The sequence below is a fragment of the Drosophila willistoni genome (assembly GCF_018902025.1).
Source record: "Drosophila willistoni isolate 14030-0811.24 chromosome 2L unlocalized genomic scaffold, UCI_dwil_1.1 Seg72.1, whole genome shotgun sequence".
In the NCBI taxonomy this organism is placed as follows: domain Eukaryota; kingdom Metazoa; phylum Arthropoda; class Insecta; order Diptera; family Drosophilidae; genus Drosophila; species Drosophila willistoni.
Window position 1 is genome coordinate 3,671,771 of NW_025814049.1, and position 27,906 is coordinate 3,699,676.

Below are 27,906 nucleotides of genomic sequence, written 5' to 3' on the forward strand. Positions count from 1 at the left end.
GCACAGTCCTGACAATTGCGCACCGACTGCACACAATTATGGACTTGGACAAGGTGCTGGTAATGGATGCCGGCCAACTGGTCGAGTTTGGTTCACCCTATGAACTTTTGACGGAATGTGAAACGAAAATCTTCCACGGAATGGTATCCGAAACAGGCCAATTCACATTTGAAAGTCTTTTAAAGGTCGCAGAGAAGGTGAGTAGAAGAACAGTCACCTAAAGTTAATGTTTCGACAACGATCTTTTCTGATTCTTGCGGGTCTACAAGGAAGCAGAAAAGAGTAAAACTGCCTAGGAGATTCCGCTGTTTGCCCTAAATAGTTAATAAGTTATCTCAGATTTAAACTGATCCAAGCTCAATTTTGTTTTGCTACTTAAGAGTATTATGTATACCCCACACAAAAAAAAAAAAATCTTTTTTGGGGAAATATATGGATAAATTTTTATTGTACACACATTTGTAATTTTGAATTTAAACCTGGCTTTCACCTGTTTGTGATTCAATAATGCTCTCATTATCCCAGAGAATGATTGTCATGGGAATGCCACTAAACAGCAGTTTGGCTATGAACGAACAGACCATCAGGATCAGAACACACCCATGAGCAACGATAAGAGTTGTGATTGAGAATCTTACTTGGCGCATGTCACCCCGATTTTGAACAAAGAAAAAGAAACAAAAACTGAGAACATTGCAGATAAGTGTCAGGCACAGCAGTATTCGACATAAATTTTGACGGACATATGCAGACATTGCGTACATGATAGACATGACGATGATTGGTCCAATCAATAGCTTCATTGCAATGGTTAGAGAAATGATCACAAACGAGAAGTTGGTAACAAATAAGCGGGCCGTATTTGTATCAATCCAGTTCATATAAGCATGGTGGCCATTACCGTAAAATGAGAGGAAAGTGTACAGCAGGAACAAGCCGGAATAATAATAAGAACGATTTAAATGCTCCAAGGGACTCATCGGCTTTACTGTAGTATCATTATCATTGTTGCTGTCTGCTTCCTCCTCCTCGTCATCTTCATTCGCGTCGTTGGCTTTTTTTCTCTTCAACCTTTGCAGATCCGCATGCACATGGAATCCCATTAAGTGTTCAGCGGCCATTAATTGTATGAAAATTGATTCCAAGAAGGTGGAAAATAATGTGTACACTGTGCAAAGATTGAAGCATATCAGTTCCAATCGATCCTCTGCCGATTTAGTATTGCTGAATGGTATAGAAATCAATGCAAACAGGATATAGGCCCAGAAGATACAATGCAAAGGTTCTGGAAACGGCTGTTTTGTAGTGCGCAGATAAATACCATATACTTCCAGAGCCAATATGCCAGTGTTCGAAATCCAAAAACACTTTGCGTGCCTATGCCACAGAATTAGCGGACGCAACAAGACCAAAACCATGCTACAGTAGACTAGATACTCATTATTAAAGTCGATTTCACTGTAATAGTAATAGAAATACGGAATAAATCCGCTTATCAAAGCTGTCATAATTAGCCAAATAACAAATTTGAATGAAGGATGGCAAAATCCTTGACGATTGTATGCATATCTTGTCATTAGAAAGGCTCCCATTATGAAACGCGAATCTCGGATAAAACCAATCAAAATGCCAGCAGTAGAGACCAGCCAAAACACTTGCATTAGTGGTGTTAAGACGAAGAACTCCTTTATTGGAGATTCACGTACAGCCAGAATCCAAATGGGTATAGGCAGTATTAAAAACAAAGTCGTCCAACAGGGCACTTGCTGCAAGATCATTAGTTGGGCTAATGTTAAGCCCAAGGCACATAGGGCCACTGTGCTCTTAGTGAAAAATCGTTTTTGCAACTTACTAGTGATATGAGCTTGTTTAGCAAATATTATGTAAAACCATCCCAGATACAAGAAAACTGTTGTAACAATTAGGGCCTTGCGGTAGTAATTTTCATAGAATTCTAGGCACTTGACGGCCAATTTGGCGAGATGATGGCTTTGCTCCATCGCTTCGGTAAACCAACCCATTGAAAGATGCCGCTGGATCTGTTTTTTATATTTTTCTATCCTTCTGAAGTCGAGATCGTTGAATCTGGGCAGCCATTTACTGAAATAACCAGTTTCATGGTGTGATAAAACCGATGTCACTTGTGCCAGCAGTTGCAGTGCATTCAAGTAGGCCGCATGCGACTCATACTCGGCTGTAACATTCATGTAGCCCAGTGGTAGGATTCCCATGTTGTTCATAGGCGGTGGAAGGCCAATAAATGCCGACATTAGTGAAGTCAATTCAAATTGCTTTAGATTGTGAAGCGGCAATTGTAAGCCACTGTTATCAGCAGTAAAATTGGCTCCATTATTGGGAGCCTCACGATTGACACCGGCGCCCCAAAAAAAGAAGGGAACTTCCGTATGAGATCTCCATGCACTACCATGGGCTCCTACGAGGCGTAGAAAGAACCATTTAGTTTAAAATTAAAATTGCATTAACATTCTTACCCGTATCACTCATGCCATGATCAGATGTTAATAGATACACCGTACGACTGTCATTGAAAGTACGTTCGAAAAGTTCATAGGTATCCCGTATACCCTTCTGAGTTGAGAGAAGTATTTTACGAAACCTCTCAGTATCGGGCTTGTCGTTGTGTCCCGAAATATCGAGATTTGGTAGAAAGCTAGCGAACACATAAGTCTCTTCTTGGCGAACCGTCTCAACGTTTTTCTCTTTAGATAAGAAATTGCGTACTCTATTGAAAACCCAGTCATCTGCTTCGAACGCTCCTGAAAAGTCCGAATTCTTGAAGCTCTCAAATGTTAAGCGTGCACCGCCAGTGGGCAAGTTCTCAAAATATTGGGTTATATAGGAGTCTCCGCAGGAATAAGCAGCTCGACTACGATTAAAGACAGTGTCGAAATTGTTGGGATTCTTGTGAAAATAATACAAAGCCACCGAAGGATCCTCCATAAAACCTCCAAATATTGCAATATGTCCAGGTCGTGACATTGTCGGCACACCGCAATGCGCTATTCCGACGATGCCTTGGTGAAGAAACAACTCTTGAAGGTCCGGCACCGATGAGCAGTTGTTCCTAAAAAAGGACTTCGCGCGAAGGCCGTCAGTAACAAACACAACAGCACGATCGGCTGGTGGTCTAATACCCAACTGGCGCATTGTGTTCTGCGGTTCCAGATTAACTACCATCGTCGATTGAAAGTAAATCATCGCAATGGAACACAGCAATAGAGCTTGCACTAGAACAGTATAAATTTGCCACATTTTGTCACAAAAAAATAAATAATTTTTGAGACTAAGACTAAAACTTTCGGTGTGCTGAAATTGTTTAACTGAATGAACAACTAATATGATAAGTGTAAAGTAGTGCCGTCGAAGCCGAAGCTTGCTCAGTTATTGTTTGTTTGCTGTTTGCGAGAAAATAAATACTTTTTGAGACTAAAACTAAAACTTTTATTCAATATTGAAGTATTGGTGGTTTGAAAATGATCAAGTGACTAGTCCAGTCGGAACCGAAGCTTGCTTTGTTTTTATACCATGCACCCATAGGGTGATATGGTATATTAAAATCGCCAAAATGTATGTAATAGGCAGAAGGAACCTTTTCCGACTCAATAATGTATATATACATTCTTGATCAGCATGAATAGCCATGTTCGTCCATCCGTCCGTATGAACAACTCAATCTCGGAAACTATAAGAGCTATAGCCAACAAATTTCGTACGTAAACTCTTGTAGAACCTAGGGTGAATAGGGATTCCTGGCGAAGGAAAAATAACCCAATCTTCATTCGTTGAATTCAAAATATGAACTGATTTTATTTAAAGAATTGTTGTGTATATAAATGAACTCTTAGACTCTATGCGACAATTGTTCTTAAAAATACTTATTCTAATGACCCACGTTTTCGGGGGTTGAAAATTGTTTATATTTCATGCTCAGCGTTGGCTACTTGATACCGCGCCGCTGTTATAATCTTAAGTGTTTTCCACAGAGTGTGGATGCATGTTTTGTTTGGTTTTAAGCAATAATTGTCATATGAATCTTTATGACTTATTTTTGTGTTATGATTTTGTTTCGTTTTGTATATTTCTTGGTGCGTCTGATTTGGTGAAGCCATTTCAGATGAACACGATGTTTATTCTTAAACATTAACTACTAGTTAGAAGTTGATATTTCTACCTTGTTCTATTGATCGTTGAGCCCGATACATATATTAATGTGGAAATTTGAATATTTGCTCCTTAAAGTCTGCAGCAAACGTTCGCTGAATAAATAATGCACTTTCAATCCGAATTTCTACCCTCTATTCTTCTTTCGCTGTGTGTATGGTGCTTTCTATCCCCCTTTTGGTTAATTGCATTTTCGCCACACTTATCTGCCATAAATAAAATTATATAATTACCATGTATTGTGTGGGCTCTTTTGGGGGGTTGTGCTCGGCTCGGTTAGCATACAATCCACTTAACGGGTTGGTCTCGGTTTGGGTTTGAGTTTGACGTTCGCGTGTTACCATGGCAAAAAGTGGCCAAAACAAAACGAACTAAAATGCGCAAAGGTAGAAAACAACACAAAAAAAAAACAAAGAATAGGAGCAGCAAAGAAAGGGAAAGACAGACAACGGCAGCAGGAGAAACAAAAAAAGGAGAAGGCAAAAGCAACCTGCCGGTTTTTTTTTCCTGTTGTGTGGTGGGCGTTAGGGCGGGTCCCAATTTCAAATTTACATGCTGCGAAAGCGCCTTTCTAGATGTTTATCCTTTTAGGCCGACAAAGAGCAAAAGAAAAAAGTGAAAAACCGAAACTGTAACAAAAAGCGGTTAGTCCGTCTGTCTTTTAGTCGTTCAGTCGGTCGTCAAAAGGCGCCGCAACAAAGCAAAATGCTTGGATTCATTTCTCTTTTCTGCCTTTTGTTTTTTGTTTTTTTTTTACTGCTGCTTTTATTTAGGCATTATGTTTCTGCTGTTGCCTTTTGCTTTCTACTGTGGCCAGAGATGAAATGTGTGTGCGTGAGTGTGTGTGAGAGACAAAACAAAAAACGCTGAATGGAAATGAATTAGTGGCAAATTAGCTGAGAGTTAAGCAGGTTCCAAGAATGAATGCCCCATTCTAGTTGCCGGGCTAATTAATGCTCAAAAGTATGCTAAACATTTTGTTTTTTTCACAACAATTTTACCGCAAGGAAATGTTATCAAGTGAGATACATACATATACATATATAACAAGAAGATTTCGTAAGGATTTTTTCTCAAGAGGTATCGTTCAATTAGACAGAAAGAAGAGAGAAGAAAACAGAATCCACTTTGAATCTTTTTTGTAATTCACAGACAAAAAAGGTGCAAAAAGGTTCTTTAAAAAGGTTTTGCCTGTAGATGTTTTTGAATTTCTAAGGAAAAAATCAATTTTATAAACTTGTAGAGTTGGCATTAATTCTAGATATCTACTGTCTAACATCTTTTCCCATGAACTCTGCAAATTAAACAATTTTCTTTAACTAAAATTATTTAATTGGATGTCTGCATTACTCTGGTTTTAAATTACTCATCAGAAGCACCAATTTGTGGGCATTAAATGAGTGAATCCTCCCAATCCTCGACATTCTCCCCCTCATTGTGCAATTGCATCCCTTTACAAGCAATGTTTCCCTAAACCAATATATCTATATAGATAACTGCTTATACATATCTGTAGCAACCACCGAATGCAATGCGAATGAACTATTTCTCTATATGTGAGTGAGCATGGGTTTGGTGTGCTATTTCTGTATTATACTGATTTCCATGGGGAATAAAGACATGTGTGTTTCTGCATTGGTAGACAACATGTGAACTGACCTCCCACCTTTTTTTCCCCCTCTATGCCACAATACTCGAATGCCTCTTCCTCTTTTCGTTTTCTAAGCATTTGTTTCCTTCCCCCCCATTTGGCTAAATTATTTATGCAACATTTTATTTTCTTTTCGTTTTTGCTATATGGTTTTTTTTCCAGTTACTGCTTCTCTTTTACTCTACACTTTTTCCGTTTTTGCAACTTGCACACGTTTTTATGAGTAAGAAAAAAAAAGAAAAACCTTCATTTTACCCTCGAGTTTTTATGACGAGTTCGTGTTTAGAGCATTTCAATGAACTTAAAGTAATTGCAAATTGATTGAAAAAGAGAAAAAAAAAACAACCTAAAGAGAGCAAAAAAGGAGCAGGAGAAACTTCAAACTGATGTGTGTGTGTTGTTGTGTGTGTGTGAATGGCATTTCATGGAAATTACACGCTTATAAATTGTTTACGTTTAATGCTTTCAATTAATTTAATGCATCCTCGTCCATTGCATTGAAACTACACCTACAACTACACCTCTTTACTTTTCACTCGTCATTCTATGGGTGAGTGGGCGAGTGTGTGTGTGTGTGTTGGGGGGTGTGTTTGGGGGGCAGGTAGAATTGGTCATGCTTAATTGCTTGTAATTTGCGCTAATGATGCCAAGCTACATCATTAAAAGTAAATTTTTATCAACCTACTAAAATATTGAAATCAATAACAAAAGGCAAAGGGAAACAAGAATGCAGAAACAACAAATTACTAGGAAATTCAAGTCACATAATTTAATTAAGTAAAGGAACTATCTATCTTCGTTTCTACCCCTCCCTGTTTTCCTTTTCGCAATGGCTCTTTTCCTTCCTAAGGCGATTTATGTTCTAAACCGCAACAACAACAACAACAACCGCAGGAAAAACCACTTAAAACAACAGCAGAAAAAATAAAACTTCAACTTGGCCAAGAGTTTATCTCACAGTTTCTAGTACTCTCACACTATCGTCCCATCGTTCTCTGTCTCTCCCTACTCCTTTTCTCTTATGCTCTCTTTCCTTCTTGATCTCTCCTACTTTTCTAACTTGCAGCTATTTACGCCATTTTTAATTGCAGCATGAAAAAGTAATTACAAATTTGCCCTCTCTGAAATCTGAAAGGAAAATGGGGAAAAAAAATACTCGCTTAGTTTTCATTTTGGTTTTATTTTCACCAATTTTCTTCACCCTCTAATTTTTTCATCCGTTTTCTCTATATTTTTGGTTAGAGTTCTTAGAGTTGTGGGGGCGTGGCAATGCAACTCAAACAAAATTATAAGCAAACACGCAAAACTGCCACAAAACTTGAAAAACTTGGCGATAGAGAGAGGGAGAGAGAGAGAGAGATAGAGAAAACAAGAACGAGAAAAACCAAAAGAAGGATAAAATAGTATAAACAAAAATAAAGGAAAAAGACAACAAAAAAATGAAACCCCAAAAAATATTTAACATAAAACAAAACGAAGGGTTTTTGCCCTCTACAGAAAAAATGAACTTTTGAAAATATTGTTTTTATATAGCAATATCCTAGAGATATATTTCACAATATAAGATTTCGATTTAAGTTATACATATATTTAGAGAAATTTATAGTAAAAAAAAAGGTTCTGTAACACCTTCTAACAGTTGCATATGAAATATATTATATGTATAAGTGTGAGATCGTAATTAAAAATCGATATTTTTGAATACTTTTGACTTGTCTATTTCTATGGAGGCTTAAAGATAATGACCCTATATCTAAATCTAACTACTAAAGCAAAACTGTAGCAACAGGTTAACATCTGCTTAATCACATATAGACTCTAAACTTCTCCGTCAAGTTAATATACCCCTTTTGAAAACTAGAGCCATAAAAAGGGAAAAAAATGAGACGAAAGGAAAAGAAAGAAATAGAGAAATGCGAAAAATATATATATTTGCAGTCGTCGTTTAGGATTTAAGTTGAATGTGGGATATATGTATGTACGATGCGATGCGATACGATATTATATATGTTGTTTTGGTGGTTGAGTTCGTTTGGTCGGGGGGGGGTCTTTGGCGGCGTCTATTCGCAGACAGAGGCAGAGCAACCAGCCGCCAGCCTGCAATCTGACCAGACGACTATGGCCATCAAAGGAAATACACACATAGAGAAAGAGAGAGAGAAAAAGAGAGAGGTAGAGAGATAAAGAGGGAGACAGTGGCAAAAGGCAGGCCCAGTATCCTGTGTGCTTCCTGTTGAACAAATTACACAAAAAGCAAATCCCAGTCAACGCAATTCCGCTTAACCATGATGAAATTTAAAGATTTTTTCCGTTTACAAAATTTAATTTAGCAAATTGCATAAAAACAAACAAATTCAATGTAGGAAGGAAATCAACCGTGCAAAATCAAAGATGTTGTGAAAATATTTTCCAGCAAATATTTCAATGAAATTAAATGAGATTCAGGGCTAAAGTTAGAGCTGCAGGGTTGGGCATTCGTTACAGTCTTTGGAGATATTTAAAGTTACGGTCAGTGATAGGCGGAATGTAAAATAAAGGCATTAGGTGCGAATTATTAAAAGTTACTTTATGAAGTTCTTGATTTTCAATCGAAAGTAATAAGATGCCGATTCCATGTACAATTTTTCTCTTAAAGTAAAGTCCTGTGACTAATATGTGTGAATTAAATTTTATTTTTTTGCTACTCTTGTTTTTTCCTTTAGTTTTTAACCAAGTTTAATTTTGCTAATTGAAAAATCTAATAAGCCCTCTGGTCAAGCGAAATTGTTGCTCATGATGGTGATGATGATGATGATGATAATGGTCAGTCCTGGGGGTCTGCCACATTGCACTCTACTGGGCTAAACAGATCTAGAATTCAGCACTTTATATTCAAGTATTTTGTAATTAAAATCACTTAAACAACACTCTACTTCATTTTGCCACGAAGCTGAACATTTTTCTAACTATCATATGTGTGCGTCTGTCGGTGTCTCTGTGTGTGAGTGACTAAAACTAAAACTAAATTAAATTAAAATAGAAAATTTACCCCAAAAAAAATATAAAAAAATAGAGAAACTGGTGAGAGATGAGGAAACAGGACGAGATAGAGAGTAGAGACGAAATATAAACTTCTACCAAAATGAAATCCCTGACTACTCTCTGTGAGTCTGCATCTGTATCCCTGTGTCTGCGCCCAATTTTGGCCCACTTTTGACCTACACTTGGCATTTTAGTTAATTACAAAATCGTTCCACCGAAAAAAAAGAAACAAAAAAAGAAGAAAAAAGGGTTAAAAAAAGAAACCTACACAGAGAAGCGAAATGTCTAAAAATACTTAGGGAAAATTGTCAGCAAAGTGCAGTTCAAAATGGAATTGACAAAATAGAAAAAAAAATCAAGAGGATTGAGTTGGAGGTTGTGGACTCATATGGCAAAAAGGGCGACATCCTTTTTCTGTGTGCATTTTGTTGATTGTGTATGTCCTGGACTAATGAAGATGGCGGAACTCAGGTGAATGACAGCTGGAAACACAAAGGCTCTGGACTCGCTCTCTCGCTCTCTCTCTCTCTGTAATGGTGGTCCCCGCACCAGATTTGCAGAAGAGGTAAATTTGGGCCAATGCACTCGCTGTTTGACTGGTTGGTTAGCCATACTTTCTGCTTTGCCTCATTCTTTTATCCTAACTAATCATTGGCATATTGCACACAGCTGGCCGCATCACTTTGTCCTTTTTTGTTTTGCCTGTTTGGTTTCTTTTTTTCCCTTATTTTATCCCCCGCACAAAAGCTGGTCTAATAACTTTTATAGCTCTCTAGCTACCGACGACGACGATGACGACAAAAAAAAACAAGTTGTATTATTGAAATAATGAACGAAGCTTGGCCAAGTATGCTTTGACCAGAGTCCTGCCTTTTGTCCTTGCTAATTAACTTGTTGCGTCGTTTAATTAGAGAGAGATAGAGACCAGACTAGACTCTAGACCAACGAGTGGGAGAGGCAAGGAAAACTTTAACGTTTATCATTCTTCTTTCATTTTTTTTCTTTTCCCTTTTTTTTTTTTTTTTGTATTATCTCTTTGCATGTAAATTATGGAAATTAAACAAATAGCTGCAAAGTTTTTTAATTAACCGCCAGTTAGTAGTTAGCCCAGCGAGTTAACCAACGACGACGACGACGAGTAGAAGTGACTGCAGCGAGTGGCGAGTGAGTGAATGAGTCACGGTTTGACACTAATTGCCAACAAGCGCATAAATTGCTTGCCAAAAATATGCAAAAATTTCTGCACATTTGCAATGACAGCGCCCTGACACTTGGCACATAAATCGAAACCAGCAAAAAAATGAAATTATGAGCATAAAAATAACTCTCGGCGCGCAATAAAAAGAATGAAAACGAAACGAAACGAAAATTGCATAATTAAATTGCCCAAAAAGTGGAGCGAGCAAATATACCCTGACGTCAATTTGCCTCCATCTTTTCCTCCTCCTCTACGACTACTACTACTCTACTTCTCCTTCTTCTCTGGCCTTCTCTTCTCGCCGTTGTCGTTGTGCTTTCTGCTCATCATTCACATACACACGAGAAGACATTCATTCATTCATTCATGGGGGCCAGTAAAGTCAACTCAACTCAACTCAAGTCGTCTTCGGGTTGGCACTTCTCTATAAATAATTGCATGCGAATTTGTCAAGCGTGTCAGGCCAGAGCAGAAGCACGCCACCAAAAAGAAGAGACCAGAGACAGAGGATGCTGCGCTATGTTGCGAAGCAAAAGGAAGGAGAAGTAGGAGATGGGCGACAAATTTGCAATGTCTTCGGCATGCAAAGTGGCATGACAGCAGCAACATCAGCGACAGCGCACTGCAACGGCAACAGAAGCAGCAGCAACTTAAGTGCAAATGTCGCGTCATTATGCTATATAGCAAGTATCTTTTGTAGATAGCTACATATACATACAATATGCATTTCACCTATAGAAATGGAGTGGGAATGGTTTTAAGCATAAAGCTACATCAAATTTAATCCCTTTTCAAAGAGATACTCATTTGTGTAATCAATTAAAGCTAGAGCTGGAGACTTTTGGGTAAAAAAGAGTATGCAATTATATTCGAAAAGAACTTTACGAATGGTTAAAACAGTAGAAATAATTCAACTTCATGATCCTTGAACTGAGCTCAAATCTGGTCCAATTCGAAAACGTTTTATCTTTTTCAACTCTAGAGGCACAACTAACTAAGCTTAAGTCTCTCTGCTTAAGTGTTGGTATATATTACTACTAATACAACTATAAATTAATATATTTGAACTTACACTTTAAGATCTAAGCAGTTTAAAGAGTTTATTCACCTATTTTAGAGCTAAGAAAATTTCTTTAAATTATTCTGTGCCACAAGAAAAATCTTCTCAACATATCAAATGAAATAGCTGACATTCCAAACCATTAAACGGCCTTTTGACATTTCATTGACAATCCGAACATTTTAAAATGACATAGTTGGCGCCCAACGTGGGGAGTGCTGGTTCTCATTGTATTCAAATTCCACATTAATTCAATTGACATTCCAAATCCAAACAAAATTTACTTAAATTAATTGCAAAACTTTAATATAAAGTTTATTTTGTTATCACTTTTTAATTGAACAATTTTAGTAAGCAAAATTTAAGAAATTTTTGGGGGTTAGAAGAGAAATGCATTTTGTGGCAACATATTTCTTGGCTTAAATCAAGTTTAAACTTATAGTTTTAATTTAGTTAAGTTAGAAGAGATCAAAAGTTTAACCACACACACACACACATCAGACAGGGAGATAGATGTAGCAAAAGGCTCAGCTCACTGCAAACATGCGTCTGTCATATATTTTGACATGTGGCACTTTTAGTTGAGTCCTTCTGCTCCTTTTCTAAAGCTAAAGAAACAGGTGAAAACGTCATTCCCTATCTTTTAGAAACTTTCCCCATTTTCCCTTTTGGCTGGGGCATAAAGTTGCAAAGCGGTAAACAAGCAGAAAATGTCGCGCCTGTCAAAAGTTGCAACTTGGAAAAAAGGGTTCCCCTTACCATTCCCCTACCCCTGGTCTTTATTCTAGCCGCCTCATGGCCTTGTCTGTCAAGTTTCAACTGACTGCTAGCTGCTTTTTGGCTTTTGCCGTGTTTCCTTCTTGCCAATTTATTGCTGCAGTTAATTTGCATGAAATATAAATAAAATGGCAAACAACTTGAGACAGTTACTCTTTTCATACCAAAAAATGAAGGTAACTCCTGGAAATGCGCTCGCACTTACCGCATACACCAGTCTCCCACTCCTCTCTTCTCACACTCTCTCTCTCTCTCTCTCTTTCAGTCTATTCTCTAACAATCTTTCTCGCTTTTTCTCACTGGCATGCCAAAATTTAAATTAAATTAGAATTTTTCACTCAACTCGGTGTGTAATTTAAAACTATTTTACTAGAAGCTCATGTGTTGTGAGTGTGTGTGTGTGTGTGAGTGAGCAAAAAGAAGACTCTGCATTTTCCTATTTTCCTTCTTTTTTTTTTTGTGCCAACTTAAACTTGTTAAGCTTCGGGGAATTTTTCCAGCTAAAGGGGGAAAAAAAGTGGTACAAAAAAATGTTAGAATATTTAAAACTCAACTTGATATGCGCCTGGGAGCTTACTATGTCTTCTGCTCTCTGTATCTATGGGTGTATGAGTGTGTGTGTGTGGTGTGTGCCAGTGTGTGGGTGAGTGGGTGTGATTTATAGTGAGCTGGGATTAAGCTGTCTTTGTGCAATGCACAAGAATGTTGTAGTTGGAAATAATTTCTTTTCATTTTTCAGTAAAAATGTTTTCTCTCTCTTTCTCTCTCTCTCTCTACAACATACTCGAAACGTATCTATGAATATTTTTGGCCTAAAGAGAAGAGAGAAAACCTCTTAGGCAAGTTCTCCCAAGCGGAAGTCACAGTAGTCATTGGGGAAATGTCAAAGAAGCTGAAAAATGGCACAAAGGAACAGAGAAAAGAAGAGAAAAAGACTGAAAATGGTAACAATAAATGCATAATGGGCCACTTGCAACAATAAAATTAACGTAAATTGTCGAAAATTGAATAGGATGAAACAATGCAAAGTAAAATATATAAATAGACTTTTGCTCTATCAAATCATTAGCTAAATTGTTACTTCAAGATGTTTGGCAAAAGAAAATGATCAAAGCTATGTGGAAACTTGAAATCTTCTCCTGAGTCAGTAGAAAAATGCATACTCTAAAGTTTTAAAGCCTTTGTTTGACTTGTAATTCGCAATCGGTTTAAGTTTTTCGATTATTTTTCTAAATGTTAAGGCCTTAATTGGTTTCAAAACCAATTAGATGCTCTCTTAGGTAAATTTTCATAAGAAATATCAGGCACTTGGCATGCAGCTCATTTGAAGGAGTCCTTTAAATTGGAGCTAAAAGGCATATGTAATTAAAGGACTCTGTTAAAGAGACTTTGATTCCAACAAATTCAATCTTCTTTAACATGGCCACAAACATCACCAAGCACACAAAACATTCATAATTAACACGTCTCAATGATTTTATTGTGATTGATGACTAATATGCGTGTTCGATTTGCTGCCATTAGTAGGATATAAGTTACTACCTCATCGTCTGCTGTGCTCTTCAGGAGCTCGTAATATCAAAGTTCAGTAAACTTTAAATCCAATTAGTTAACGGTGAAACTATATAAGTACCAAATGATCCGACTCAAAAAGGGAAATGTATGTAAAATAAAAATCAATAATTAAATACGAAAACCAAATAAAGAACAAATAAAGAAAATAAAAACAAACAGCAAAACAAAGTAAAACCATATGAAAAATGGCGAACGCATAACGGTAAAGGCGACGCACACACACACACACAACATACCCATACATAGGAGGAATATACCTACATATATACAAGTATGTATATAAGCAGCCGGTGACGATAGAGACGGAGACGGAGACGGAGACGAAGACGACGATGACGACGCCATTGTTAATAGGATTAGGAAGCACAACGGCGAAATACAACAACAACAACAATAATAGCAACAAAGCAAAGCTAACGGCATTAGCAACGGTAGAAAACCCCAAAAGCAATAACAACAACAACTACAATTAAAGCATATACAGACACACACAAAAATAGCTGAAAAAAAAATAACAGAAAAACATCGGAAAAAATGTTGCGTACTTATTTTGAGAAAGAAATGTTCATTGGGTTACCCTGTAGAAATATGGAAGGAAATAGTGAACTTCGGTAGTGTTTCCTTATAAAGGACCCTTATTATCGTTAGTTTAACGACATTTGAAACCTTAAGCATTTTTCTCCAGGACTTTCTAAACTTTTCATTTCATTCTTAAACTTAAAGTTTTTTAAATTATATACTTTATTGACCAGAACCCACTACTTCTTAGCCTATTTTACCTTTATTCTTATACAAAAGAAAGCATTGATTCTTTTTTGATTGATTGTCAGTAATGAGTATAGTATTTTAGTAAAGTAATTAGTATAATTGGATCAGATAAAATTTCCATAGGAAACGAAAGCAAGGCGTCAAACGAATGTTTAGAAATTTTAATTAAGTACTCCTGAAGTTTGATTAGACACTACGGATTTATCAAAATCTCCAACATGAATCGTCCAGTCAATCTCTTTAACGACTTGGAACATACGTAAACCTTAGTTCCTCCTTGGTAACAGGGTATAACGGGTGCAAAAAAAAAAAAAAAAAGACGAAAGAAAAAACGCACACAGAAAATCATTTATAGTAAAGACAGCAAAAATGAGAATGAGAAGAGAAGGGAATAGGGAAAAGAATTGGAAAGAAAAAGCCAAAGCTAAAGCGAAAAAGAAAACCAAATGGCAAAGCAAACAAAAGTAAATTAGATTGTGTGGCCCATTAAGGCATTAAGATTTCATTGCTTCTCGTTGAGGCTTCCCATGTAAGCTATCGAGGTACAGCAAGCAACTAGAGCGCAGGGAGGTGAATAGGTAGGAGGTAGGTGCGCAAGAGGGAAGGGACGACAAAAGGGAGAATAGGTCTGTCCCATATGGCAGATTGTTAGCTACCCTTGTGTTGGTTAGATACATGTATGAGCACTTAAAGCGTTGCCAATGCACTTTAAGGGTTTCACTTAAGCCCGCCACCGTCGCAGCCCTCTGCTCCCCCCCCGAAAATGATTGTCCCCGATTCCCCATCTAGCCCCTGCTGCCTTGCCTGCCCCTCCATGTTCTATGATACTGTCATACATTGCTTTATTTTCATTTTGATTTTATTTTCACTTCTTTTCTTCCCCTTCCAACCACTTGAGCCTTTTTGTGTGTGTGTGTTTGCGTGTGTGTGAGTGTGCGTGTGCATGTGTGTGTTGACTTGTTAGGCATCATCTTGTCGCATCTCTCATCTCAATCTCAATCTTTGAGAATCTTATGCAGGAGAGGGTAGCAGATTGGACGGGGGGAGGCTACGTGACTTTTTGCGGTTTGTGCGGATTTCGTTAGCACCGGAAAAAAAAGTGCTAAAAATTACTCTCTCTCTCTCTCTCTCTCCTTAACCGCTCTCCAATGTATGGCCAACACAATTCTATTTAATGACCTTGAGTCCGAAATACATAAGTATCCCGGGTATAGCTAAATTTAATGGTCCGTATTCCGAGTGTGTGCGGGTGTTTCTCTCTCTGTGTTTGTGTCTGTGTGTGTGTCATTGTTTGCAGACTTTTAGGCGCTTGTCGCACTGGCATTGGGCTTAATTTAAAGTGCGTGTGTATGAGTGTCTGTATCTCTCTGTGTCTATCTATCTTTGAGTGCAATTGACTGTAAGAGTCTCAAGAGCAGGACTCTGAATGCTATCAAAACGTGTTAAATGCAAAATTGAAGGGCTAACCAAGGGCACGTAAGGCAAATAGAAACCTTCACTAAAAAGAGTAAAACTAAAACCCAAAAAAAAAAAAAACAAAATATAAACTTGTCTCTTCAATCATTCAAATGGTCAAAAGGAAAGTCATGGGACGAGTATAAAAACTTATCCTTTTCAACATTTTTACTCCTTACGAAATATGCTTTAGTTTTTGTGGCCAGTCGGCTACGAGGGTCAAGCTATATGTCGGATCTAGAAGTTGTGAACCTTCTTTTTATATTAGGCGGTACACAGAGAAATTGTAAATTTCTAAATTTTTTACACCCTAAGATATGCTACATAATTTCAAAAAATATCTAATAGATAGAAATAATATATGAAACTGAAAATAAATGAATATTAACACCAATTAATCATATTTTACCCCTCTTTCTCTTTGCAGGTAAATTGCACAGTTTTTTAACTCTACTATGGCCAACATATTTGTATAGTGTCTTATTCCCATTCCATCATACCCTTCTTGAGATAGAAAATGCAAACAGCTGTAAGTAATTTAATAAGCATTTAAGACATTTTTCAATTTTCGGGAAATCTTTGTGGGACGAAACGATGTTGAATAGACCGAAGGACCCCTCGATGTGTCAGCAGCAAACATTTAGTAGTTAAATGTTGTTTGCCAACCGGAATTTCATAATAAACATAAAAATTCCTGTCAAAGGATAGACCAAATAGCAAACACTCCGCCCGCCCCTCCTTCGTCTTCGTCTCATAACTACAATTTTATGCTGATCATCATTAACGAGCGGAGTGAAACGAAAACCAAAACTCAGCGAACAAGAAAATTAATTTATGTATGTGTATTGGGCAAAGGGTTTGGTCAGAGAAGTGTGCGTGTGTGTGTGTGTGTGTATGTGGAAAAGGAAAACTAAACTTGTGGAAAAAAAATTGAAGTAAAAGAAGTAGCAGGAGTATTAGATTGGATGCTGGACAAGAGAATCCGGGTCCGTGTTTTCGGGTCCTGGCATCACATCATTAATATGCTGAGCCTATGCATGTGACAAAGGATACTCCAACAACAATGCATTATAATGTGCTTATAAATATATTGTTCTAGCTGTTGTTCTTGTTGTTGTTCCTGTTGTCCAGAAGGTCCAGTCCAGTCAGTTAAGGGCACCATCTCAAGGGTTGTCTCCATCAGCAGCAGCATCATCATCATCATCATCTTCGTCATCTTGATGAATTTCCCAGGGTCGAAATGAGACCAAAACTTGTTTGTTTGATTTTTCGTAAAATTTTTGTTTGGGGTTTTTATTTTTACTTGTTTTTTTGTCTCTGTGTGTGTGTGTGTGTGATTTTTGCTGAATGAGAACAAGTTAAGGTTAGAAAAATATTCCCTACTATTTCTTCCTTTTTTGGGTTTCTTTTTTTTCTTTTTTTTTGGAGGTCAAACGAAAGTCGTTCACACGTTTTACAATTAGCAGCTGGCGTTGAGAGAAGGCAAAAATAAGCCAAGGACCTGTATTTGGTCAAGTCAAGAAATGTCATCGATTTGAACTAAAAATCAACCCCGAAAATCTCTTTAAAAAAAAAAACCCATTTGCATTTATTTACCCCGCAGACTAAACGAAGTGGGAATGGATGAACAGCAGGAGTAAGGAGGAGGAGGAGGAGAAGAAGAAACATACCCAAATGGGACACGCGTCGGTCACAAACTTTTGGCCCCTTCTTGTTTGTTGTTATTTTTGTTGTTGTCGTTGTCGATTCTTATCCTGACCTCCCCACGTGTCCCGACTCCTCTTTGGTAGTTGTTTATGCACTCAGTTTCTCTCCATGTCCTTTTCGTTTGGACTTTTATAGTTTGTCGGATTTGCCATGAGGATTTCTCGCATTTTATTGAGATGAATTACATGAGAAATCTATAAAAATGAGGGTCAAACTGGGCTATGCGTCCATCGAGTCGGGTCCTGGGGTGGTCTTCTTCTTCATATGTATTAATGATTTTGGATTTAACTTGATCTACTACCAAGTAAACAACATAACAAGAAAAAACAAAAACAAAAAAAAAAACCAAATAAAAATCAATAGCAAAAAGCAATAGAAGAAAAACATACATAGAAATATATAAAATAAATGTATGTATATACAATTATATATATGTATAATGTCATTGCTGAAGCGGGAACGTTCATAAATTTTTATTATGTAATTGAGTTGGTTGACTCTCAGTTGTTGCTGTTGTTAGGAGGGTTGTGTGTCTCTCAACAAAAATACCAAAAACAATAAAAACAAATGCCAAAATGTTGCTTGACTATAAAAATTCTTAACCCCCTGTCCCCTGATAATGGTTGGGGAGAGTAGTACTGGTCGGTTAAGGGCAATGTCTTTATGTTGAAAATTCTTTCTAGTTGCCGTTGACAGTAGAACAAATCAATAAATGTTCAAAGGATTTTTGAACTGAGCTCAAAATATATGTAAAATTGGAAGTACAATGTCGTTAACTTAATTTCAAGATGATATTGAGTGTGGAAATTCAGTAAAAGTAGTTAAAGTAGTATACTGCTCTAGTCTTGTTTGTAAAAGCAATTTTCATTAGGATTAAACTTCTAAAACTAGCTTCAATCACACCAAGTACTTTGTAAAAATATTTATTAATCCACCTCTTTAACTATTCCCAGTTGAGAAAACTTAACTTAAGAACAACAGCAAAATAGTTTTAGAAGTAGTTAGAAATTATTCTATATCAAAATTGGTTTTCAGTGCTTTAAGTTTTCAATTAGACCTCTATCTCTCTCTCTCTCTCTCTCTCTTTTATTTTAACGCCAGCCCCTTTTCACACTATTTTAGTAGTCAGAACTTCTTTGTCACACTCCAAACACCATAAAGATCTATAAACAACCCTTATTAGCCCCTTTTTACAAGTCTCCAAGCACTATATAAACAAGCATATTGTTTGTTTAGTAAACGCTGCTCATATCAATGTCCTTTCTTTTCTCTTTCAAGAGAACTTTAGAAAGTCAATTACTTATGCCAAAAGTCTTTACAATTACAAGAACTCTCACAAAGGATTTTAACGTATATTTAGAAATAATTTATAAGAAAAGCTCCTCGAAATGGCAATTTACAATTTAAAAAGATTTTAATTTAAGTTTCTTAGGTAACACTAAAACAGAAAACTGGGAAAGAATATTGATAATAGTGCAAGGGATTACACAAACTCCTTTAAAAGTGGCAAACAGGGTAAAATACATAGTCAAAAAGAAGGGAATGGTATTAAATCAAGTTTCAAAAAGTTAGAAAATACCATTTGTGTAACCAAAACACAAAAGGGGAGTTATTATCTTTCAAAATCCAATCCCAAAAGATTCCAAATTTTCTAAATGAGTGTTTCCTGTTCCATAAAAGACTTTCGAAACTTTACAACATACAATTTTAGACAATATTACATACAAGAGTTATGATAATTACATTATTGTATGCTGTAAATCTCTACAAACTCTATACAAAGTTCAGTTTGCCAAATACTCCCACAAAATATATAACAATGTTAAATGAAACGTTTTCTTGGCATTACCTTTTGTCTCTGACTCTCCTCTCCACTCCACTTGTTGGCCCAAGAACCTTTCATGCGGCAATCGTTTGTGAATTCAATTGGCATTCAAACAATGATTTCTCAATATCAATTTCATATTCATTCCAACTCATCTGGTCCACACCATTGTCATTATTAATTGATTAAATGAGCTTCAGCAAACAAACAAACAAGCAAGCCAGCAAGAAGAAGAGCCGCAATATTTTGACAGCAAACACGCGCCTGCATTACTTCAACAGAGTGTTGTGTCCCATCTCGGGCCAACAACGAGAGGGAAAAAAAAGAAAGAACAGATAAAGGAGGCACAATAAATTTACATAAATTACCCGCATGAATGCCAAAAAACGACCAGCAAAGAGACGGACAAACAGACAGACAGAAACTCAACTCTCTCGAACAAAAGTGTCCCAAAATGCGCAGCCATTCAATAAGAAAAGAACGCGAGCACCCAGAAAACGCAAAGTTAGTGAAAGGCAAAACCTGAATTATGCGGCACGTTCCACACGTAACACACCGCACGGGGCGCACTGTCTTCTTAAATATTTTTTGGGGTGCTCGTATAAAGACATGTCCCGTAAGCGGATGCCGCCGTATCGCAATTAGCATGCTAAGAAGATAATGATGATGATGAGCTCTGACAATGATAAATAAAGAATTAAGTAATAGTAGAGGAATATGGCGAGGATCGTGGCACACACTCTCATAAATCGTTGACACACTTCAGCAGTCTATCCTACCCCTAGTTCAAATTGGGGTAGGATATTCATCCCATATCCCATATCCAGACAATGCCAAAAAAAAGGGAAAAACCCTTCTCACATTCGGTGAAAGGTTAAGGTGATGTCGTAGTCCTCGTCTTGGGCAAGCTTATTCTTCTCTCTAGCATGACGGTGTCAACAATAAACAAATTTGTTTTACATTCCCACCTCCAGTTTGTTCGTTTCGTCTCTTGCTTTTTTCACGATTATTGCAGGACATTGTCAACCCTTAAAAAGTGGGTTGGGTCCACACACACACACACACACACAGAGTGTGTAGATTGTGGGTGGTGTGGGTGTGTGTGTGTGTTGTGTGTTGTCTTGGTAACACCAACAACCATTTGACAGACACTTGAAGCTGCTCCTGGAATTTCTTTGGCCTTTTTTTTTTTTATTTTTTGTCCCATCTTATTCTTTCCTTTCATTTATTATTATTATTTTTTTATTTGGCTGCTGCTTCTGCTGCTGCTGCCTGTGTAAATGTTTTTGTTCTCGCTGGTTTGGGTTTCCTTTCTACGTTCGTGTCTTTTTCTCTTGCCTTCCTCTTCTTTTTTTTCTGCTGTGTCTCCTTCTTTTTGTCCTGTCAAATTGCTGTCAACATTGGAGCCAGTTCAAGTTTAATAATGTAAAAGTTTTCTTTTTTTTTTGGTGATGTCTCTGACCCCTCCCTACTTCTCCTTCGTCTTCCACTGTGACCAAACTTGTTTACTTGGCTGTTTATTGTAGAAAAGTTTTTTGTTTCTTCTTGTTAATTAAACTTGAATGTGTGGCAAATTCGTCTCGCTACTTTGATACTTGAAGCCTAATAGACTTGAAATACAATTCAGGAATGCAATTTGAAGTTTTTCGGTCAAACCAAAATCCATCGACCAAAGTTAAATAACTTTTTTTTTGCAGAGGGGAATAAGATAATTAAGAATTTTCGCTCCATAAATTGGCAAATCTTATCTTTATCCATCTCTCTATAACCATTTTCAATCATAATCTGATAATCTAATTATATCTGAACTTAACAGAACTTTAACACTTGGATCCTTTGACAATTGTGGTAAAGTAAATCGTGAACAACAAGAAACATTTCTTTTTTTCTTTTTTGAAAATGACAAAGTATTTCTTTTTAATTTCAAAACAATTTTACATCTAATTTCAAATTATTTTCTAATTTAATTTATTTTATTTCTGACACCTCAACGTCAACAAAAACTGTAAAAATGTTTGTTCAATAGTTATTATCAAAAAAATATTTCTTGATCCTTTGAAATTTACTCGCTTATACATAAAACCAAGAATATTATTTTAGGTGCTAAAGATAATAACCATTTTTTCTAGCTAAAAGTTTATATTAGATTTGTATTATCTTCTTTCTAGTCGTACTCCCCCCTTCTCGGTTTTGGCATTGTGTTGAAATCTTTCAAACAAGATTTAGGTCCTTTTTTTGGGTAACTTGTTCTAATTGGATCACTTTAACAGCAAATAACTCTTACCCTTAAGCTACTTGGCTCTTTGCTGGGTTAATTCCCTTCGTTTCCCTTTTCACTTTTCTTTTTTCTCACTCACTCAAGTCAAATGCTCTTTTGGGCTTGCTTGCCAACCACATAACTCACTCAAACCTCCCTAGAGAGAGCTTCACTTGGAATTCATACTCTTAAACTCACACTCTTTCTTTACCTCTCTTTTGGGGTTTTTCTCTTGCCTTTTTGGCTAGGACACTCACTCTCTCTTTCGTTTTATTGTTTTCCATATTCTAAGCAGAATTTTCTTCAAGTTGGACCTTCTTTAAGGCAAAATTGCTTGACTTTGATTTGTGCTTGACTTTTGTTCGCCTTCCGCCGTTCCCGCTTCCATGCCTTCCATGTCATCATCATCCCCTGCTGGCCTGCCTTCCTGCCTATTAGATCATTCGGGGTGATGAGTTTGCTGTGTTGCGACCCTTAAGCTGACGTCATCAACACCCATGGCCAAAATGTGTAAATTGCATGAGTCACTTGCTCTGCTAGCAGCTTGGCTAGTCGGTCGCACCCTCATCATCCATCCATACATCCATCCATCCATCGCAGTCATTCCTTCATCCATTCATTCATTTAGCTCTATATGTAGCAACCACTATCCGATTTCAGAACCGCCCACGTAATTGCTTCCTGTAGATTTTCGGACATTCGCTTGGGTGGTGTGGTGGCCCTTTGCATAATTAAGCTGCTCGGAATTGTATTTTAAAGCACTTAGCAATATTTTTTGTTGTTAGTTGCAAAAGTCCAACGGAAGTCGCCACGAAGCTCAAGGAACACCTGTCAAGATTTCGCTAAAAATACTTAAAATTGGCACATGGCGTGTGTTTTTTTTTTTTTTATAGTACCCCCGGCCCCATCTACCACACCCTAGCATTAGTACCATTAGTAGTGCCTGGGGCTAGAGATATATAGAAAATACATTTTGGGGTTTATGGTGCGGGGTTGGTGGGGGAGGTGTAGAAGAAAGGTGATTCGATCGCATAATAAAACCAAAAACACCTGCTGTGGCATTTGCCAATCAAACTTTGGGTGGTCTCTCACTGGTCTGGTTGGGTTTTTGGCGGTCTGTTGCTGTCTGTGACACACACACACACACACACACATAAGTTGGCCAACTCTTTAGGTGGGCAATCGATATACATATTTTTACCGTTATCCCCCTAAACGGGGGAGAAAAATATCCAAGTATTTATTGGCATTATATTTATAAATGCGCCCCCAATGTCAGCCTAACTGCCAAGTGCCTGTGCCCTGGGCGCCTGGGCCCCACTGTGTGTGTAAGTGTGTGTGTGGTGTGTGGCCTGTCACTTTTTTCCGTTTTTGTTGTTGGCTGGTTGGTTGGTTTCCTAAGCAGCGACAATAACAGAAGGAAAAAACCTCATGACAAATTCATTTGACTTACACATGACTGAGCTCTGTGTTCAGGTGTAAGTGATGGGGCTTGGCTTGGATTTTGTGTATTAGACAGCCAAAGATATACCACAATGTATCAAGAGGGAGACAGGGATAGAGAGAGGGAGTGAGAGAAAGTGACCTTGAGGCAAAAACTTCTCTCTGCATATGTGTGCGTATGTATGGGAGAGACAAAGATAACAAAAGATTTACAAAAGATTGAAAGAAAAGAAAGAAAAAAGCAAACCCCAAACAACAAAAAACCCGAAAGCGAAACCAAAAACTTTGTAAAAACAAAGTTCTTTAACTAAGGCAAAACTTATTTCGCCACAGTTTTTGGCCATCCTGTAGATATATTGAATGAAAAATCAATTAGTAGTTATAATTTACATCAAGAAATTAATAAATTTCAAACTAAGCATACACATAAATTGCAGGAATTCATAAAAAAATGGATATTAGAAAAAAAAATATGCTGAAAGAATATTCAAAACAAAAGTTAAACCTTTTCAAATAGGTTGGAAAAATTCTTGGAATTAAATGGTCTATGAAAATTCTCAACCGTCTATGGCTTTCCAAGTTTTTAAGAATACAATTCACTAAAAATTCTTTGAATAAAACAAAATAAAATAAAATAAAACAAAATGTTAAATAATTGTTATAATTTTTATATTTATTCCAATGACAAATAATAAATAAATTAAACTTAAGCCTTATTTGGTAAATTTAAATAATAAATCTATTTATTATTATCTATTCTACATAAAATGATGTATTTTCTACTTGGAAAAAAGGGGAAGAAAGAGGAATATTATTCGCTAATTAAAATTTAACACTCAAATAAACTCACTTAAATAAATCATTAGAATAAGTTAATAATAAAATTAGTCTACCTATAAATTCATTTCAAACTCAAACAGTAAATTTGTTTAACCCTTGTGTCTTGCTGTTAAAATATAAACCGATATACATATGTACTTAGCCCACTTCTTGCCAACAGTTTTGGATATATAGCTTTCGTTTAAACATGTTTCTGTCAATCGTTTTGGTTTACCTACAGTATATTTCTTTCTTGGTTTACCTTCAATATATTTCTTTTGGTTTTATTAAATAATAAATTACACACGCTCTTTCTTCGACTCTCTCTGTAGTAAATTCAATTAAGTGGAAATAGTAAATGTTGCTAGCCACAAACTGACCAAAATGATGATGAATAATTGCCCAATAAACTTGAGACTTTATAATCAACCCACAGAAGAGACTGTGAAGGGTAAGGAAAAGGACTTTTCCTCTTACTCTCTGTATCTCGTATCATTAACATAACTTACTGAATGAACTTTTTGGTTTTTGCGCCAAAAAGATATAATGGTAAAGTAAAGTAGGGATAAAATAAACTTGACCCCAAACAGATGTTGCATCTAATCGAACAAAAAGTCACTAAACTACCCTACCAAAAAATCCAACGAGGAGGCTGCTTCTGCTCTGCCAATGACCGTTTCGGTTGCTTTGTGGTCCAACCCTAAGTTTCCTCCTCTCCTCTCTTTGTCTCTCTCTTATGTTTTTTGCCCTTAGCTCATTACAAATAAATATCTTGGACTATTTATAATGCCGCAAGGGGCAACTTACCTGCCTCGTTTACTTCTACTTTTGCGTTTGTTTGTTTTCTTTTTCTGAGCCGTTTCCAGAGAGATGTCTACTCAAATTATGCAGATTAAGGGGTCAGTCTTGAAGTCCACAGCTGTCTTGATGCCAAGCTACCGCCGCTTGCCTAGACTAGCACCTGGATGCCTTCTTGCCATCGTTTTTATGTAGTTTAGTTTAACATTTTGCCTCTTGCAAAATTTACATAAAAATCAAATTTAAGCTTTCGTTTCTTCTTCTTTTTCTTCTTCTTTTCGGCTAGCATAATTTGTTACAATTTATCTGACATTATTGGTAATATAATTTGATTGTATTTGTGCCAAGAGAAATAAACTTTCGTCCACCCCCTCTCCCGCTCAGCCTTTTTTCTCATCCCTCTCTGGGAAGAAAAAAAAGGTGCTGAACTATGCCAAACCAAATGAGTTCATAATAAGCTAACAGCCGACGTCCTACTTCCCTTATTTCTAGGGCACATGTGTTAAACATAACCGGTTAAACCTTCACCCACACACACACACACACACACAGACTGCCAAAAAAACTTTTATAGCCCACTTTCATTGCCAAAAATTGTTGCAGAAGCATTAATTTTAGCTCGTTTGGTTTTTTGTTAGACTTATCAGGCGAAAATTTTAATTGAGTTTTGACTGGTGAAAAGTTTTTCGCTTTTTGTTTCTATTTCTCTTTCATTTAGTTTTTCTTTTCCTTTTTTTTTTTGGCAGCTTTAAAAGAAATGAAATGAAAATATGTCGATTATGCAATGAAGTAAATGGGGTTAAGAAAATACATATGAAATATGCTTATTATGCTGAGCTTTCTGAATGGTTTTCCTTATCAATAGAAATTTTTAGGTTTAAACTTAAGGGCTTCAAGTTTTTAGCAAAACTCATTCAGAGTATCTCGTAGCCACTCAACTAAAGCTACTTTTTTTTGAACGTTCTCTAATCTCTTATCCATACACGCTTCAATATGATCACTCTAAACAATAGAGCTTGGCATATTTTGTAGAATATATATATATATATATGTTTTTGTAGAATATATATATATATACATATATATTTTGTGTTAACCCTACACGCCAAATGAAAGCCAGAATTTTGGCAGTTTTGACATATCGCGCGCCAGTTGTTGTTGGTTTGCCTCATGGTGTTACTTTTTCTCATATTTTCGCTGGTTTTTGCTACTTTTCCGTATTTTTCTATAGCCTATTTTTTTGGGGGGGCCAGCAACCCAAAAAATGCGTCAATGTCAGTGACATGCAATGGCAGTTAGACAGAGAGTCAAAGAGAGAGAGAGAGAGAAGGGGTCGTTATTGGAGTGAGATAGATATACGTTCTTTTGTTTTCGTTTTAGTTGGTTAGATTGCGTGAGATTCTGGATAAATATGACAATAAAATAGTCACACTCGCACACACTCACAAACTGACAAAAGAAACCATTGGGCGGAGAGTGAGAGAGGGAGAGAGAGGGGGAGAGAAAAAGCGTATGCATATAGCAAAAATTTGCACGAAAATTTCAAGGGAAAAACCAAAGTACAGTCAGAAAATAACCAGCAGCAGTAGCAGCAGCAATAATAACGTAAAGGCGCCATCTGTTGGCTGGTGAGAGAAACACGCACGTGATAAGCATATGAAATTTTATGGCAACTCTATTTGTAACTTGTGAGTGTGCGTTTTGTGTGTGTGTGTAGAGAGTGTGTATGTATGTCTGCCAACAACTTTTGCTTTGAAGTTTGCCTGTCCTTTGCTACTTACCCCCCTCCCCTGTACTTGCATTTACCCATCCCTTCTACCCTCTCTAGTCAAACACTCACTCTTAGTTGCTTTTTGTGTGTGCGCTGACTTGGAAAATACTTTTTGTGATAACATTTTATGGCTTGACAAGCAGGAGCAGCAACAACCGAAGGAAAAGCAGCAGCATCAACTCTTTGCCAATTTTTTCTTAAGAAAAAGTAGAAAAATGTTGAGCACTTGCGAGGTACAGAAAGAGAAAGAACAAGTAGAGAGAGAAGGAGAGATAGAGAAGACATCAATTTGCCTTATGACAGTTGCCTATAAAAATATAGCCAACTTCCAATGGATGCATTTTGCGTTTGCTGTCAGCACACATGTATGTAGATATATAAGGGGAAGTGTATATATATATATGTTCATATGTATATGTATGTATATATCTATTGCATGTTGAATGACATGGCCAAAGCAACAAATGTCGTAAAGATAGCCAAATGACTGTCAAAGTGACTAAACGGGGATCATTCAATAAAAGTTAGAAGACAGAAATCGTTTAACTTTAAATAAGTTATAGTGCCCAATATGCAAATTAAAAGAAGTTTAAATGAAACAATTTCATTGGGAAGCATATCAACTCTCTAAATATCCTTTTAGATGCCAAAACTCAAAGTTTGTTAAATAAACTTAAACAGAAAAAAGGAACTTTCAACTGACAACAATTGTAATGGACTGTACAATTTTTTAAACGTGTCAGAGTAGTAGAGCAAAAGACTTAATGACACTCCATAGATTTTTTAGACGATAAAAAGTTTGGAGTCGTAGTATTGCTAAAGTAATTGATTATCTACCCTGGGTTGGAGCTAACCACAGACCACTTTTCGAACTGATTTGGACAACAAAGACTAAAGTAATTGTTAATCGGTTAACTTATCTCTCACCTAATTTACCATTTCCGCTTAGCAGCAGACAAATAAATTATCTATTACTTGTCTTGCTTTTACTTCAAGAGTCCATTAAAGACAACAATCTGATAATAGACTGAATACTCAATTAAGTTAAAGTTATCTGTTGGTCAATATTACTTTTTAAATTTCACAAAAGTTTTCTTATGTTTAAATTCCTTGAATATTTCTACCCTTTCTCCTTTTGCCTTGTTCTGTTTGTGTGTGGCATAATAAATTTTCATGCATTTCAAGCTTCAACACAAAAGGAATAAACACGCATGCTTATGAGGTCATTTCACAAGAGTCGTGAAATTTTCTTATTTGTCAACCCAAAACCGCAGACTTTTTCCCGCCCCCACACCCCCCGAGAGAGTTGTTTGTGTGTGTGTGTGTGTGTGTGTGTGCTTCACTTGCATTTCTGTTTTGGGTTTGTCATTGCCACTTAGCCTTATTAGTATGTGCAACAGCGAGTGTTGTGGCCCATCTCTCCCTCTTTCCTCACCCTCTGCACAGAGTGGCATCATAAGTGGCAATGAAGCTTGCCAAAAAAGGATACATGACGGTGGCTTGCAATGCCGCCGTTGCGTTTATTTTACTACTTTCACTCCCATTTCTTTTGCTCTATGTGTATGTGTCGTCTTTCTGTCTGCTATGTGCAACGTAATG

At 36.8% G+C, this 27,906-nt stretch overlaps 2 protein-coding genes across 10 annotated transcripts in view; one reads left to right on the forward strand and one right to left on the reverse strand.

Annotated features, from left to right (window-relative positions):
* LOC6646126 (muscleblind-like protein 2) overlaps positions 1-27,906 on the forward strand; it is a 145,284-nt gene that overhangs the window by 71,421 nt on the left and 45,957 nt on the right. The gene's annotated exons all lie outside the window — the stretch shown is intronic.
* On the reverse strand, positions 428-3,392 carry LOC6646127 (GPI ethanolamine phosphate transferase 1). Its single transcript, XM_015177647.3, has 2 exons — positions 2,493-3,392; positions 428-2,434 (listed from the first exon to the last, which is right to left on the reverse strand). The coding sequence occupies exons 1-2, from the start codon at positions 3,271-3,273 to the stop codon at positions 474-476; spliced, it is 2,742 nt and encodes a 913-aa protein (XP_015033133.1). The 5' UTR covers positions 3,274-3,392; the 3' UTR covers positions 428-473.